The sequence below is a fragment of the Phyllobates terribilis genome, unplaced genomic scaffold, assembly GCF_046119375.1.
Source record: "Phyllobates terribilis strain yellow unplaced genomic scaffold, ASM4611937v1 Scaffold_7__3_contigs__length_470593459, whole genome shotgun sequence".
NCBI lineage: Eukaryota > Metazoa > Chordata > Amphibia > Anura > Dendrobatidae > Phyllobates > Phyllobates terribilis.
In genome coordinates, this window is record NW_027362767.1 from 397,003,850 (window position 1) to 397,018,295 (window position 14,446).

Here is a 14,446-nt window from a genome sequence, read left to right on the forward strand (position 1 = left end):
TATATGCACCAATATCTGCTGTGTACAAGAACTATAGGGACTACATGCTCCAGCATCTAACAACAAAGGTTTGCCATAAATAACAATTAATAAAAAAGAAGTGGGCAGTACCCTGTGGAGTAAACAGAAGGCTGTCCACATGCAAGCTGAGAAAAAACTTGTTGAAGAAAGGAGTACAGCACAGCAAAATTTTCTTGCATACAAATAACAATGTTTTATTGATATAAAACACACAATATAGATAAATTCCATACAAGGAGATAGTACCGGATGATGTATTGCATCACGGTAGGGTAAGTAAAATATATAAATTCAAGGTACTAGGAGGCGACATAATTGCACAATGCCCATAAAGGCCACATTGTAATTCTTAGGTTGTAAACCAATCAGCATCAGAGTAACAGGCTAAGATCTCAATACATGCCATAAATGCCCCAAAATATTACTGGAAAAATCCACCCTCCCCTACAGCCCCATCAGAGAAAGCAATGATAGTCACAGTGAGTAATAGAAGTCATAGCCTATGGCTCATACAGACCCACATATCAAAAAACTAGAAGTGGCATAAGGAGAGATAGCCTACCTATGAAGCACCAATGGTCACAAGGGGAGCATAGAAGTGAAGAAAGGAATGCCATGCACCAATCTCTGCAGTGTACAAGAACTATAAGGACTACATGCACCGGTATCTGCTGTGTACAAGAACTATAGGGACTACATGCACCGATCGATGCCGTGTACAAGAATAATAGGGACTACATGCACCAGTATCTGCTGTGTACAAGAATTATAGGGACTACATTCACCGATCGATGCCGTGTACAAGAATAATAGGGACTACATGCACCGATATCTGCTGTGTACAAGAACTATAGAAACTACACGCACCATTCTCTGTTGTATACAAGAACTATAGGGACTACATGCACCGATCGATGCCGTGTACAAGAATAATAGGGACTACATGCACCAGTATCTGCTGTGTACAAGAATTATAGGGACTACATTCACCGATCGATGCCGTGTACAAGAATAATAGGGACTACATGCACCGATATCTGCTGTGTACAAGAACTATAGAAACTACACGCACCATTCTCTGTTGTATACAAGAACTATAGGGACTACATACACCGATCTCTGCTGAACTATAAGGACTACATGCACCAAATTCTGCTTTGTACAAGAACTATAGAGACTACAAGCATTGATCGCTGCTGTGTACAAGAACTATAGGGACCTCATTGATTGGTCTTTGTTGTATACAAGATGATATATTAACATTCTGGTTACTTTATTCTTCAAATATTGTTTTTCTCGTTGCTGATTTGGGACTTTCTATACTATCATTTGTAATTTTTGAAAGCTTCAATCACGTGGTTGGTTTCCTCATGAATTACAAGATGGGGGACATTATACCAGAATAAAGACATTATACCAGCATGAGGAACATTATACTAGTATGGGGACATTATACCAGAATTGGGGACATTATACCAGAACAAGTGACATTATACTACGATGTGGACATTATACCAGCATGGGGGATACTACTGTATACCAGAATGGGGGACATTATACCAGAATGAGGGACATTATAACAGGATGGGAAAAAATATACCATGATAAGTGCCATTATACCAGGATGGGCCCAGGATGGGGAAAAATGTTATTGCATGGGGCCCAGGATGGTAGAGACTATTACAAGAAGAAACCAGGACCGGAGATATTATTATATGGGGGGAAAGAACACGTATGTCTTTATAGGATCTAGAACACTACTACGTTTCTTATGACTCGCCCCCCTGGGCCATGGGGTACCCGGAACTGGGCCTTCTGGTGTATGGTGCTGATGGGGGTAGCAGTGGCAACCCGGTCCCATGGCTCAGGGCGGTCAGACCAATGTTGTGGAAGTCTATTTATAGATTTGTGAATGTCCGACTACGCCACCCGTGGATTGCGGTCAGAGATAACCGCGCTGCGAGGCAGACGGCTGAGGCTGGTGTTAGTGGGCAGCACAGGGGTAGGATAACTCCCCACGGGGAGAGTGTAGCCTCAGGGCAGTGTAAATGGATGCTGGGGGTGATGGTGCAGGCGCAGCAGAAATCACACAGAGTCCAATGATGCAGTCCAGGGTCTTTTATTCACAGTTGTTATCCAAGTCACTTCAGTCAGCAAGGACTGCCCGAGCCGTGCTGCGTCCACCAGGTGAGGAGCTCGGTCAACCCCCAGGCAATTCAGGAGTATGGCACAGGACCCCCTTCTGTCCTTTCTCTGGCCTCTCGTGCCCCACCAGTGTCCTGACTTCTGTCCGGCTACCGCGGACCGTGTCGGGTAAGCGTTGGCCTTCACTTCCCGCTATCCTATATGGTGCCTTCCTAGCAGGTTTAGCGGGGGGTCACACCAATAAATGGTCACAACCTCCGGTTCTTGGCTGAGGGTAGATTCGCCTCCACCAACTTAGGGATCCAGTACATTTCCACAGCCTGACCCTTCCACCCAGTATAATGGGGTATGCAACTGTTGCTGGCCGTTCTGCTCTCTTAGGGTCCCTTCTGCCTTCTTGTTTCTGGAGCCCCTCCACTCCTCTGTCTCTTCTCCTCCCTTCCTTCTCCTTCTCCTCTTCTCCTTTCTGGCGCCGGCCTTCTCTCTAGGCCTGCCTCGTGGAGCTGAGATCAGCCTGAGCCGCTGCTCCCTGTCAGCTCTCTCTCCCTTCTGCTCTGACTGAACTACTCCATGACTTAAGATGGCTCCCACCTTTTATCTGCTTCTCCGTGCCTGAGCTCAGGTGACCTGCACCCAATGAGCTCCTTCCTGAGCTCCCAGAAACCGCCCCCTTTCTGCTCCTACACCACTAGGTTCTCTCCCCCCTCCCCACTCCAGCCAGGGACATGGTCAGTTGTACCCACAGCTGGGAGCACCGTCGAGCTGTCCCCCGGAAATGGGGAGTGTGTATGTGTGCAGCTAACTGAGCCCTGGTCCACACTCCATCCTTACCTGGGAGTGGAATATCAAACCTCTGGTTGAGGTGCAATACCCCTGTAGCAACCGAGCCCTCGGGGAGCTACAATTACATCTAATCAACATGCACGTGGGGGCCCACATCTAAATTTTGCACCTGGGCCCATCAGGCTGTAGTTATGCCACGGTATAGGGAGTACATGCATCAGTCTCTGCTGCTGTGTACAAGAACTATAGGAACTACATGCACTGATCTCTGCTGTGTACAAGAACTATAGGGACCGCATTGATTGGTCTTTGTTGTGTACAAGATGATATATTAACGTTCTGGTTACTTTATTCTTCAAATATTGTTTTTATCGTTGCTGATTTGGGACTTTCTATACTAACCTTTGTAATTTTTGAAAGCTTCAACCACGTGGTTGGTTTCCTCACGAATTACATCTTCACTGCTCCTTTTACCAAAACCAAAATCTCGCAGGGCCGAGAGAGAAAAGCGTCTGATGTCTCTCCACCTCTTCATATTAAAGTTGAAGACGAAACCTGTATTACAAATTGAAAATGAATTTTACTCTATAAACTAATAAACGATTATAATAATATAAATTATTTTATCGGTATCATGAAAAAAACAACAACAAAAAAGCTTTAATAGTGCTCAGTGTGTACTGGTTTTTACTCACCGGAGTCCTTATAGAAGTAATTAAAGGCCGGCATATCTCCTCTGTTTAAGAATTCATCACCTTTGTCCAGGTAGATTTCTCTGACAAGCTTGTACCCAGTGACCACAACGACTGGACGAGAGCCCAGGTAGACTGTGAACACATCACCGTACTTCTCACTGAGCTGAAACGAAAAATGGTGGAACCTTAATAAGCTTTATAGAAAATTCACCAAACAGTTGTCCTTGACTCTGATAACTAGTCTACCTCCAGTATCTTCCATTCCTAATTGCAAGCAAAAAATGCTACAAGTAACACTTCAGAGGTGGGAGACACTAAATGTCCGGTCGGTTAGGTATGAGGAGCTCCAAGATAAGGCCAAGTCTGTGATGCTGAGACAGCGGTGCGCTTTGTTGATGAGTAGTGTTGAGCCACCCCCGTAGTGTTCGAGTTCGGTTCGGTTCGGTTCGTCGAACACCCGTGTGTTCGCCGAACAGTTCGTCGAACACCTTCGAACACCGTTAAAACCAATGGCAGGCAAACAAAAACACATAGAAACACATAGAAAACACCTTCAAAGGTGTCCAAAAGCTGACAAACTGCTCAGAAGACACAACTAACACATGGAAAAGTGACAAGTACATATAGTCATGCGAAAAGAAAAGAGGTGGAGGAATAAAAGGAGGGGGAGACACAGATATAGGCATGTCATGCCCTTCTAAAATCCAAAAAGTGAGAAGCCGACACGTTCAGTCCGCTCCTGCCCGTGCCACCTCCGCGTCGCCGGGTTTGTGCCAGAGCCGCGGTGAACCCTGACGGCCAGCCCCCCTCTCCCAATACTGGTGCCTGTCCGCTGGTGGGTCGAGCGAGCCCCCCTGTGGTGGAGGCAGCTCTAAGCTTTTTAATTTAAATTGTCTCTCTAATTTGAATGAATACACTTTAAATCCATTTACAAGGATCTATTGGAGGGCAAGTCTCATGCAGGCAGCCGCGTAATTCCAGCTCCAGTAGCGTCCACTAAAGCTGCTGCAGTTAAAAAGCTTTTATAAGGATCGAGCTCGGCTGTCCACTGCAAGGCATCCTACTGCCAGTCCCAGCCCCTATGCCTTGGGGTGCCTCCTGATGCTCTTCACTGAGTATCCCGTGGTCCCGAAGCATTTCCTTTGAAAAAATTAAGTGCCCAAACTACAGGTGGTGTAGCTTGCTTAACAGCCGGGATAATCCGCTGACTAGCAGACACTGCTACTAGGCACAAAGTATTTCCTGGGCTAGGTGCAGTTAAAAATTTGTAATTAGATACTCTCGTTGGATGCTGAGAAAGCATTCCATATAGTCTCCTGGCACGCCATATATGATTCTCTTAAAAAGCTTGAGGTAGGGGTCTAGGGGACCCTTTTATAGCCAAAATCACGGCCCTGTATCGCAATACGTCACCTAGGCTGAAGATAAATGGAACTGTAGCACCCTGAGGGCTCGGTTGCTACAGAGGTATTGCACCTCACCCAGAGGTGTGATATCTCACTCTCAGGTAAGGATGTAGTGTGGATCAGGACCCGACACCTGCATGCATTACACCACATTGCCGTGTGGCAGGGCGACCAATATGCCCCTGAGATGGGCACGACAGTCCCTGTCCCTGGCTGGAGTGGGGGGAGGGAACACTGAGGAAGGGGAACCCTGTAGTGCAGGAGCAGGGAGGAAGCAGTTCCTGGGTGCATTGAGAAGGGAGTATAAAAGGTGGGCACCATCTTAGTTCAGTGCAGAGAAGTCTGAGCAGAAGTGGCAGGGAGCAGGGGCTCTGCATGAGCTCTGCTCCGGAGGCGGGCCTAGTAACAGAGGCCCAGGCCTGGAAGAGGGAGAAGGAAGGAAGAGGAGCGGAGAAGGCTCCAGGAACGAGGAACGAAGGGATCCCAGGGGTGCGGATGGGCGAGTCGCCACCGCACGCCCGAATCCACCTGCGTGGAGGGGTCAGGCCAAAGGGGGAGACCGGTCCCCGAAACTAGTGGAGGCAGGAAACGACCCTCAGCTAGAAACAGGAGGCTGTGACATTTTATGTGGCGCAGCCCCTCGCTACACCCGCTAGGAAGGCACCACATAGGATCAGGGAAACTGGCGCCAAGTTTACCAAGAGGAGGCCCAAGGCAGCCGGACAGAAGGGTTGGTAAGAAAGGCCAGACAAAGGACACACAAAGGGGGTCCTGTGAAGCGCTCCAAAGTTATCTGGGAGTTGTCTGAGCCCCTCACCTGGTGAGCACAGTACGACGTGGGCAGCCGTTACCTGCAGACGTGGTCTGGATAATAAGAACTGTGAGTAAAGGCCCTGGACTGCATCACTGACTCCGTGTCGTTACTGCTGCTGCCCTGCACCATCACCCCCATCCTCCGCATACACTGCCCTGAGGCTATACTCCTCCCGTGGGGAGTTATGCTACGCTCTGCTGCACCCACAACACCAGCCTCAGCGGTCTGCCCTGGAGCGGCGGTTCACTCTGACCGCAATCCACGGGTGGCGTAGTCGGACATTTAAACATCAAAACCACATAAATAGTTCCGCCACTGGTTTGACCGCCCGAGCCACGGAACCGGGTCGCTGCCACGGAGACTACAACCACCAGCATCCACCAAAAAGGGTCCGGCTCCGGGTGTCCCAAGGCCCAGGGGGCGCGTCAGAACATTTTCATCACCTTTCACAATCACCAATGGGACAAGGCAGGGATGTTCTCTGTCCCCTCTCTTATACATCCTAGTGACGGAGCACCTGCTCTCATCAATTCGCCATAACCCCAATATTAGGTGGATTGAGGTGGGAGGCACCGAGTACAAGTGCTCTCTATTTGCTGATGATGTCCTAGTATATATCACTCAATCACATATATCCATCCATGCTGTTCTGGCTGAAATAGATCACTTTGTTACATGGTCAAATTTTAAAATCAATGCAGCGAAGTCTGAGGCCCTCGATGTCTCCCTCCCCAAATCCATATAGGATTCCATCCAGTCTAACTTTCCCTTTGCCTGGCCGTCACAGGGTATCAAATACTTAGGAATTCCTATTCATAGAGACCTCTCCCATCTATGTTATCTTAATTTTGGGCCCTTTATTGAACAACTCCATACAGACCACGGTTGGCAAGTTAGAACTGTAAGATTCACTACGTGAACCACTGGTGTTTTGTGGAAAAGCACATTTACACTGTGTTCCAAATTATTATGCAAAAAGTGTTTAGGAGTGATAAGGGAAGAATTTGTTTGTTTGTCAGTTAAACTCATTGATGGTGATGTGTGTCAGGGCTCTTTATATCACTGTAAGCAATTGCAGACACCTGTGCTAATTAGTTTGGCAGGTGTGTCCAATGAAAGGCAAGACTACTTAAGAAGACTGTCTCACATTATTAAGCAGCCTACATTTTCTGCCAAAATGGGAAAGAAAAAGGATGTGTCGGCTGCTGAGAAGCAACAAATTGTGGAGTGTTTAGGTCAAGGCATGACTACAATCAACATTGTGCGATGATCAGGATGAAGTGTCTTGGCAATCAAGAAGTATGTAGCTGAATCACAGTACACACGTATGCGTGCTGATAAGGGCAAATTGAGGACTCTTTCCTACAGGCAATTACATCAGGTTGAAAGAGCAGCGGCAAAAAAGCCTTGTCATAGCAGCAGACAAGTTTTTGAAGCAGCTGATGCCTCCCCTGACCTCTACCCCATTCAGAACCTTTGGAGCATCATTAAAAGGAGTGTCTGTGATGGCGGGAGGCAGTTCACATCTAAGCAACAGCTCTGGGAGGGTATTCTGTCCTCATGCAAAACAATTGAAGCAGAAACCATCCAAAACCTGACAAATTCAATGGACGAGAGAGTTCAGAAGCTCCTTTTGAACAAGGGGTCCTATGTGAAAATGTAACATCACCTAGAATAAAGTTTTGAGTTGAAAACTGTTTGATTTCAGTTTCTAACAACCTGCTAATGCTTATAATTTCAAAAATGACCATTTTTTTGGTCTTTATTAAAATTAAAAGGTTGATCGAAAAGTTTGGGGGATCTGAGAGTGTGGCAACCCAGTAGTCATGATTACTTCGAATTCTGACAATATGAGGGTCATGCTGCAGGTAGTGCAGCAAGAAGGCACTTATGTGTCTTGCGCATCTCGGAGCCCCAAAATTATTTTCCGGGCTAGATGCAGCTAAAAATTATTATTAATTTTAAATCTGGTGAAGCTTTAGTATAGATGGCCTAATAGGATCAGTGCTTCACACTGCTACAAAGCCCAAATTATTTTCCAGTCAAGATACAGATAAACATGATTAGTAATTTTAAATCTGGTGGAGCTTATTATAGATGGCCTAATAGAATCAGTGCTGCACACTGCTACAAAGCCCAAATTATTTTCCAGCCAAGATACAGATAAACATGATTAGTAATTTGAAAGCTTAAAACGGTTGGTAGGGTGATTTTAACCAATCATCAAGCTTTTACTCTCCCCAGGATGACACAGGGGTAGAAAAGTCGTTTCGGATCCATGATTTGTTCATCTTTATGAACGTGAGTCTGTCTACATTATCAGTGGAGAGCCGCGTGCGCTTATCTGTCAGCACACCACCAGCAGCGCTGAACACATGTTCAGACAGAACGCTGGCTGCGGGGCATGACAAGATCTCCAAGGCGTAAGTGGCTAGCTCCGGCCATTTATCCAGATTGGAAGCCCAAAAAGAGCAAGGGTTCAGTGACACAGTCATGGCTTCAATGTTTACTTGGAGATACTCCTGTACCATCGTCTCTAGGCGTTGACTATGTGTCAGACTTCTTGTCTCCTGTGGCCTTGCAAAGGATGGGCTAAAAAAGTGGTGAAATGATTCCGCAAAATTGATGTTACCAGCAGATACTGTGGTTCTGTTACGGTTTGAGTGCTGAACACTTGACGGTCCCACGGTTGGCAAGTTGGAACTGTGAGATTCACTACGTGCACCACTGGTATTTTGTGGAAAAGCACATGTAAGATTCTGCAACAGTCTCTGCTGATACTCCTGCATGCGTGCATCCCTTTCTATGGCAGGAATAATTTCTGCAAATTTACTTTTGTACCGGGGATCTAACAGTGTGGCAACCCAGTAGTCAGGATTATTTCTAATTCTCACAATTCGAGGGTCATGTTGCAGGCAGTGCAGCAAGAAGGCACTCATGTGTGTTGCGCATCCAGGAGCACCAAGTCCCTGTTGTGTTGGTGGCGAGGTAACAATCATGCTTCCTTCCTCTGTCCTCTCCCCCCAACCTCGCACAACAGAAATGTGATCAAGGTCTCCCTCATCTGATGAGTCTTCCATCAGTTCATCCTCCACTTCTTCCTGGGCTCCTGCACCTTCCTCACTAGTTTGGCTGCTACCATGCGCCCTGGTAAAACCATCTCCCCCACCCTCACATGCCTGCCGCCTTGGTGCTACCGACCGTCTGGACCTTGCAGATGTTAGCCCTTCCGCATACAACTCCTCCTCCTCTACTTCCTCCACCTCCTCTTGTGCCACAACCTGACTCCGAATTCTGTTTAACATGTGCTCCAGCATGTAAATCACCGGAATAGTCATGCTGATAATGGCATCGTCAGCACTAAACATCTTCGTCGCCATTTCAAAACTGTGCAGAAGGGTGCATAGGTCCCTGATCTGAGACCACTTCTCCAGCGTGATTTGCCCCACCTCTGGATCTCGTTGGCCCAGGCTATACGTCAGAACGTATTGCACCAGGGCTTGTCGGTGCTGCCACAGTCGCTGCAACATGTGCAGAGTTGAATTCCACCGGGTAGGCACATCGCATTTTAGCCGGTGAAGTGGCAGGCCCAACGACTTCTGTAGAGATGTAAGTCGCTGAGCTGCGGGATGAGAACGGCGGAAGTGAGCACACAGCGACCGTGCCCTCTGCAGAAGGCCATCTAGTCTGGGATAGTGGGCTAAAAATTGCTGGACAACCAGGTTCAACACGTGAGCCATACAAGGCACGTGTGTGACATTGCCCCGGCGAAGGGCCGCACCCAGGTTTGCAGCATTGTCGCACACGGCCTTCCCTGGTTTCAGGTCCAGTGGAGACAACCATTCATGAAATTGGTTCTCCAGAGCTGACCACAACTCCTCAGCTGTGTGACTCACATTTCCCAGACATTTCAATGTAAAAACCGCCTGATGACGTTGAGCCCTACTGCCAACATAGTAAGGAGGTGTGCAGGATCCCTTCTGCGCAGTTAGAAAGCTTGTGGCATGACCAGACAGGCTTTGGGTGCAGGTGGAAGACCGAGAGGAGGTTGAGGAGGCAGAAGCAGTGGAGGAACTTTGACATAAATAGGATTGACGCACAACTCGTGGGGACGGCAAGACTTGGACAGCAGCCCCTTGTCCTGCTGTCACCATAGTTACCCAGTGCCCAGTCAGCGACATGTAACGCCCCTGTCCATGCCTACTCGTCCAAGTGTCTGTGGTGAAATGCACCCTGTCACACACAGAGTTTCTCAAAGAAGCGGTGATGTTGTGTGCGACATGCTGGTGAAGCGCAGGCACACCTTTCTTTGAGAAGTAGTGCCGACTGGGCATCTGGTACTGGGGCACTGCGACGGACATAAGGTCTCGAAAATCCTCTGTGTCCACCAGGCGGAAAGGCAGCATTTCTGTAGCCAAGAGCTTGCAGATGGTGAAATTCAACCTCTTAGCTTTCTCATGGCTAGGAGGAAATGGTCTTTTACTTGTCCACATCTGAGGGACCGAGGGCTGGCTATTGTGCTTAGATGGGGTTGATAAGGGTGTCCCCGGCAAACTGCCGGTCTGTGAGGAAGATGCAGGCGGACATGTTAGGTTGCCTTGATCCAAAGGTGGTGCTATCGATGTCAGACAGCGCTCAACACCAGCTGGTGTTACCACCTCCAAAGAAAATGATGACCTGCCAATCACGCTGGCTGTTGCGGGTAAAGAGGTGGCAGGTCTGCGCCCCAAAACAGGTGTGACTGCTGTCCCCCCAGTCACAGAGGATGAAGAGGCCGCGGATGCACAAGATATGGCAGACGGTGGTTGGCCCGGCCGGCTAGGCCGCATTGTAGCACACTGAGCTTCCCACTGCAACTTATGCTTCATGTCCATGTGCCAGTTCATGCATGAAGTACTCAAACTATGTATTTTTTGGCCTCTACTTAGCTTTTGCTGACAAATGTTACAGATAACACGAGTTGGGTCATCTTTATCGATCTGAAAAAATGCCCAGGCTATGCAAGGCTTAGCACCCATGCGACCTGAAGAGCCACCACGACTTGTGGTGAGAGGCAGAGATGTGTTTGAGGATGCAGTTGTTGACGTGCTTCCAGTACTACGTCTCTGTCCAGGAAGGCGCAACCTGACCTCGTCGTCACTAGCATCTTCCTCCACCTCCTCTGCTGACCTCATCTCTTGGCTGACTGTGGGTTGACAGTAAGTGGGATCTCCAACCTCATCATCATCACCCTGTGCGTTATCACACCCGTCGTCCTCAGAGCCAACCTGTTCCTGCCCTGACAAAAAACTAAAGTTGTCGCTCCAATCAGGTATTTGAGTCTTATCATCGTCTTCCTCATTGTCTCCACCAACAGGAGTTACAGTTTGGGAATGAGGGTCTACATTATGGTCAGAACCTTCTGTGTCTGGTCCTGGATCCGACTCATAAAGATTCTGGGCATCAGTGCAGATCATTTCCTCGTCTGGATTCACAGAAGCGCTGGAGTCGACCTCTGATTCCCAGGCTATAGTATGAGTAAACAGCTCTGCAGACTCAACCATCTGTTCTACCTCATACTCAGACGGGCAGCTGGAGATTTGGGAGCTGTGAGGAAGCAAGTGCGATTGGGGTGACACCTTTGAGGACTGGAGTATTTGTGATGTTGAAGTTGATGTGGAGGAGAGCCCACTTAAAGGAGCACTTGATATCCGTTGAAGCACCTGCTGTTTTTGTGCCTCATCTGGAATTTGTAGCGATTGGCGCGGCCGTAAGAAAGGGATCTTATCACATTGTCCGCTAAAAGAAGTAGACATTTTAGTTTGGCTGGAAGATGGTCTTTCTTCTGCAGATGTTACTGTTGCTTTAACACCTACCCCACGGACACAACCTTTTTTCCCCTTCCCAACACGCCTATTCCCCTTTCCACCAGCAGCAGGCCTTTTTCCACTCATTTTGGTGGGTAACTAATTCACAACTCTGGAGTTGTTTGCACAAAAAAACAATGGATGGGAACCGAGCAGAGCTGAGTGGCCAAACTGTGGTATTAGGCCAAAACTATTGGCTGGGTTAGATGCAGAAAAAAATTATATTCAATTTGCAACCTGATGGAGGTCAGTATAGATGGACTAATAGAACAAGTCCCACACACAGCTAGAAGCCCAAATATTTTTTCAGAGGGAGATGCAGAAAAATTTTTTATTCAGTTTGCAACCTGATGGAGGTCTGTATAGATGGATTATTAGAACAAGTCCCACACACAGCTACAAGCCCAATATTTTTTCAGAGGTAGATGCAGAAAAAAAATATATTCAGTTTGCAACCTGATGGAGGTCAGTATAGATGGACTAATAGAGAAAGTCCGACACACTGCTAGAAGGCCAAATATTTTTTCAGAGCTAGATGCAGAAAAAAATTATATTCAGTTTGCAACCTCATGGAGGTCTGTATAGATGGATTAATAGAACAAGTCCCACACACAGCTAGAAGCCGAAATATTTTTTCAGAGGTAGATGCAGATAAAAATTATTTTTAATTTGCAACCTGATGGAGGTCAGTATAGATGGACTAATAGAGAAAGTCCCACACACTGCTAGAAGGCCAAATATTTTTTCAGAGCTAGATGCAGATAAAAATTATTTTTAATTTGCAACCTGATGGAGGTCAGTATAGATGGACTAATAGAGAAAGTCCCACACACTGCTAGAAGGCCAAATATTTTTTCAGAGCTAGATGCAGATAAAAATTATATTCAATTTGCAACCTGATGGAGGTCAGTATAGATGGACTAATAGAACAAGTCCCACACACAGCTAGAAGCCCAAATATTTTTTCAGAGGTACTGTAGATGCAGATAAAAATTATATTCAATTTGCAACCTGATGGAGGTCAGTATAGTTGGACTAATACAACAAGTCCCACACACAGCTAGAAGCCCAATATTTTTTCAGAGGTAGATGCAGAAAAAAATATATTCAGTTTGCAACCTGATGGAGGTCAGTATAGATGGACTAATAGAGAAAGTCCCACACACTGCTAGAAGGCCACATATTTTTTCAGAGGTAGATGCAGAAAAAAATATATTCAGTTTGCAACCTGATGGAGGTCTGTATAGATGGATTAATAGAACAAGTCCCACACACAGCTAGAAGCCCAATATTTTTTCAGATGTAGATGCAGAAAAAAATATATTCAGTTTGCAACCTGATGGAGGTCAGCATAGATGGACTAATACAACAAGTCCCACACACAGCTAGAAGCCCAATATTTTTTCAGAGGTAGATGCAGAAAAAAATATATTCAGTTTGCAACCTGATGGAGGTCAGTATAGATGGACTAATACAACAAGTCCCACACACAGCTAGAAGCCCAATATTTTTTCAGAGGTAGATGCAGAAAAAAATATATTCAGTTTGCAACCTAATGGAGGTCTGTGTAGATGGATTAATAGAACAAGTCCCACACACAGCTAGAAGCCCAATATTTTTTCAGAGGTAGATGCAGAAAAAAATTATATTCAATTTGCAACCTGATGGAGGTCAGTATAGATGGACTAATAGAATGATGCTATGCCCAAAAGATTTTACTTCACTAGGTGCAGTAAAAAAATTGGTATTCTATACACAGGTGGTATATCTTGCAACACAGATAGGCTACTCCACTGACTAACACACTCTGCAATAGGCCAAAAAGGATTTGCTTTGCTAGATTCAGCCAAATGCTGTGAAAAAAACTTGCACAGCACTGGCACAGACCTGCCTGGCAAAAACTGATAGGAACTGATGTAACCTAGTCCTGAAAAGGACTCCAATTACAATTAGTCTTTACTCCCACAATCTATCTATTTAAGAGCACAGACCTGCCTGATAAAAGTCGTAGGAAATGCTGTAACCTAGTCCTTAAAAGGACTGCAATCACAACTATTCCCTACTCCCAAGCTATCTGTAGATTTGTGCGAAAATTGGCTTGAAATTAACAAGGTATAGCGCACACAGCAACAGCGGTGCCGTCTAACACGCAGCTGCAGCAGTGAGAAAATGGTGGCGACGGGGAAAATGGCTTGGTCTTATAGGGCAAGGACATGTGACATACACTGCCAATGACACATGCCCTTGCTTGTGTGATAAAAAGCACTTCGCTCCGTGTGTGCGCTGCTGATAGGCTGACAGATTGCACCTCCCCACTGTAAATGCGGGAAAGAGAAAAAAAAAATGGAGATCTTCATTGTTCCTGCAGAGATCCATCCCCTGCCCCTCCCCCCACCCCGCTGTACACTCAAACTGCGTATTAACATTAATTTTCATCATTACTGAGAAAAAATCCAGTTATGATTTTGGTGCACGAACAGTTATCGAACATAACCTCGAACAGCCGAATTTTTCTCAAATTGTTCGTGTTCGCCGAACGGCTCGAACACCGCCCAAAACAGCTCGAATTTGAGATTGGCGAACAGTTCGAGTAGAACAACGCTCATCTCTATTGATGAGGGCCAGAAAGAACATGCGCTCCAGTAGATGACAAGTTCTGCATCAAGTGGCCTCTGCTCCTCTTCTTCCATCTTAACATCTCACACAGTACAGGTCTCAGAGGTGGCACCCTAATTA

The 14,446-nt window shown here is 46.6% G+C and overlaps 1 protein-coding gene across 4 annotated transcripts in view; it reads right to left on the minus strand.

The window, feature by feature from the left end:
- Positions 1-14,446, minus strand: part of LOC141154996 (cytochrome P450 2A5-like) — a 189,621-nt gene that overhangs the window by 117,318 nt on the left and 57,857 nt on the right. For all 4 annotated transcript variants that reach the window (XM_073641587.1, XM_073641589.1, XM_073641586.1 and 1 more), the window contains exons 2-3: positions 3,645-3,807; positions 3,352-3,504 (exon numbers count right to left, since the gene is read on the minus strand). In XM_073641587.1, the coding sequence (XP_073497688.1) occupies positions 3,352-3,504; positions 3,645-3,807 (316 nt within the window). The remainder of the gene's footprint in view (positions 1-3,351; positions 3,505-3,644; positions 3,808-14,446) is intronic.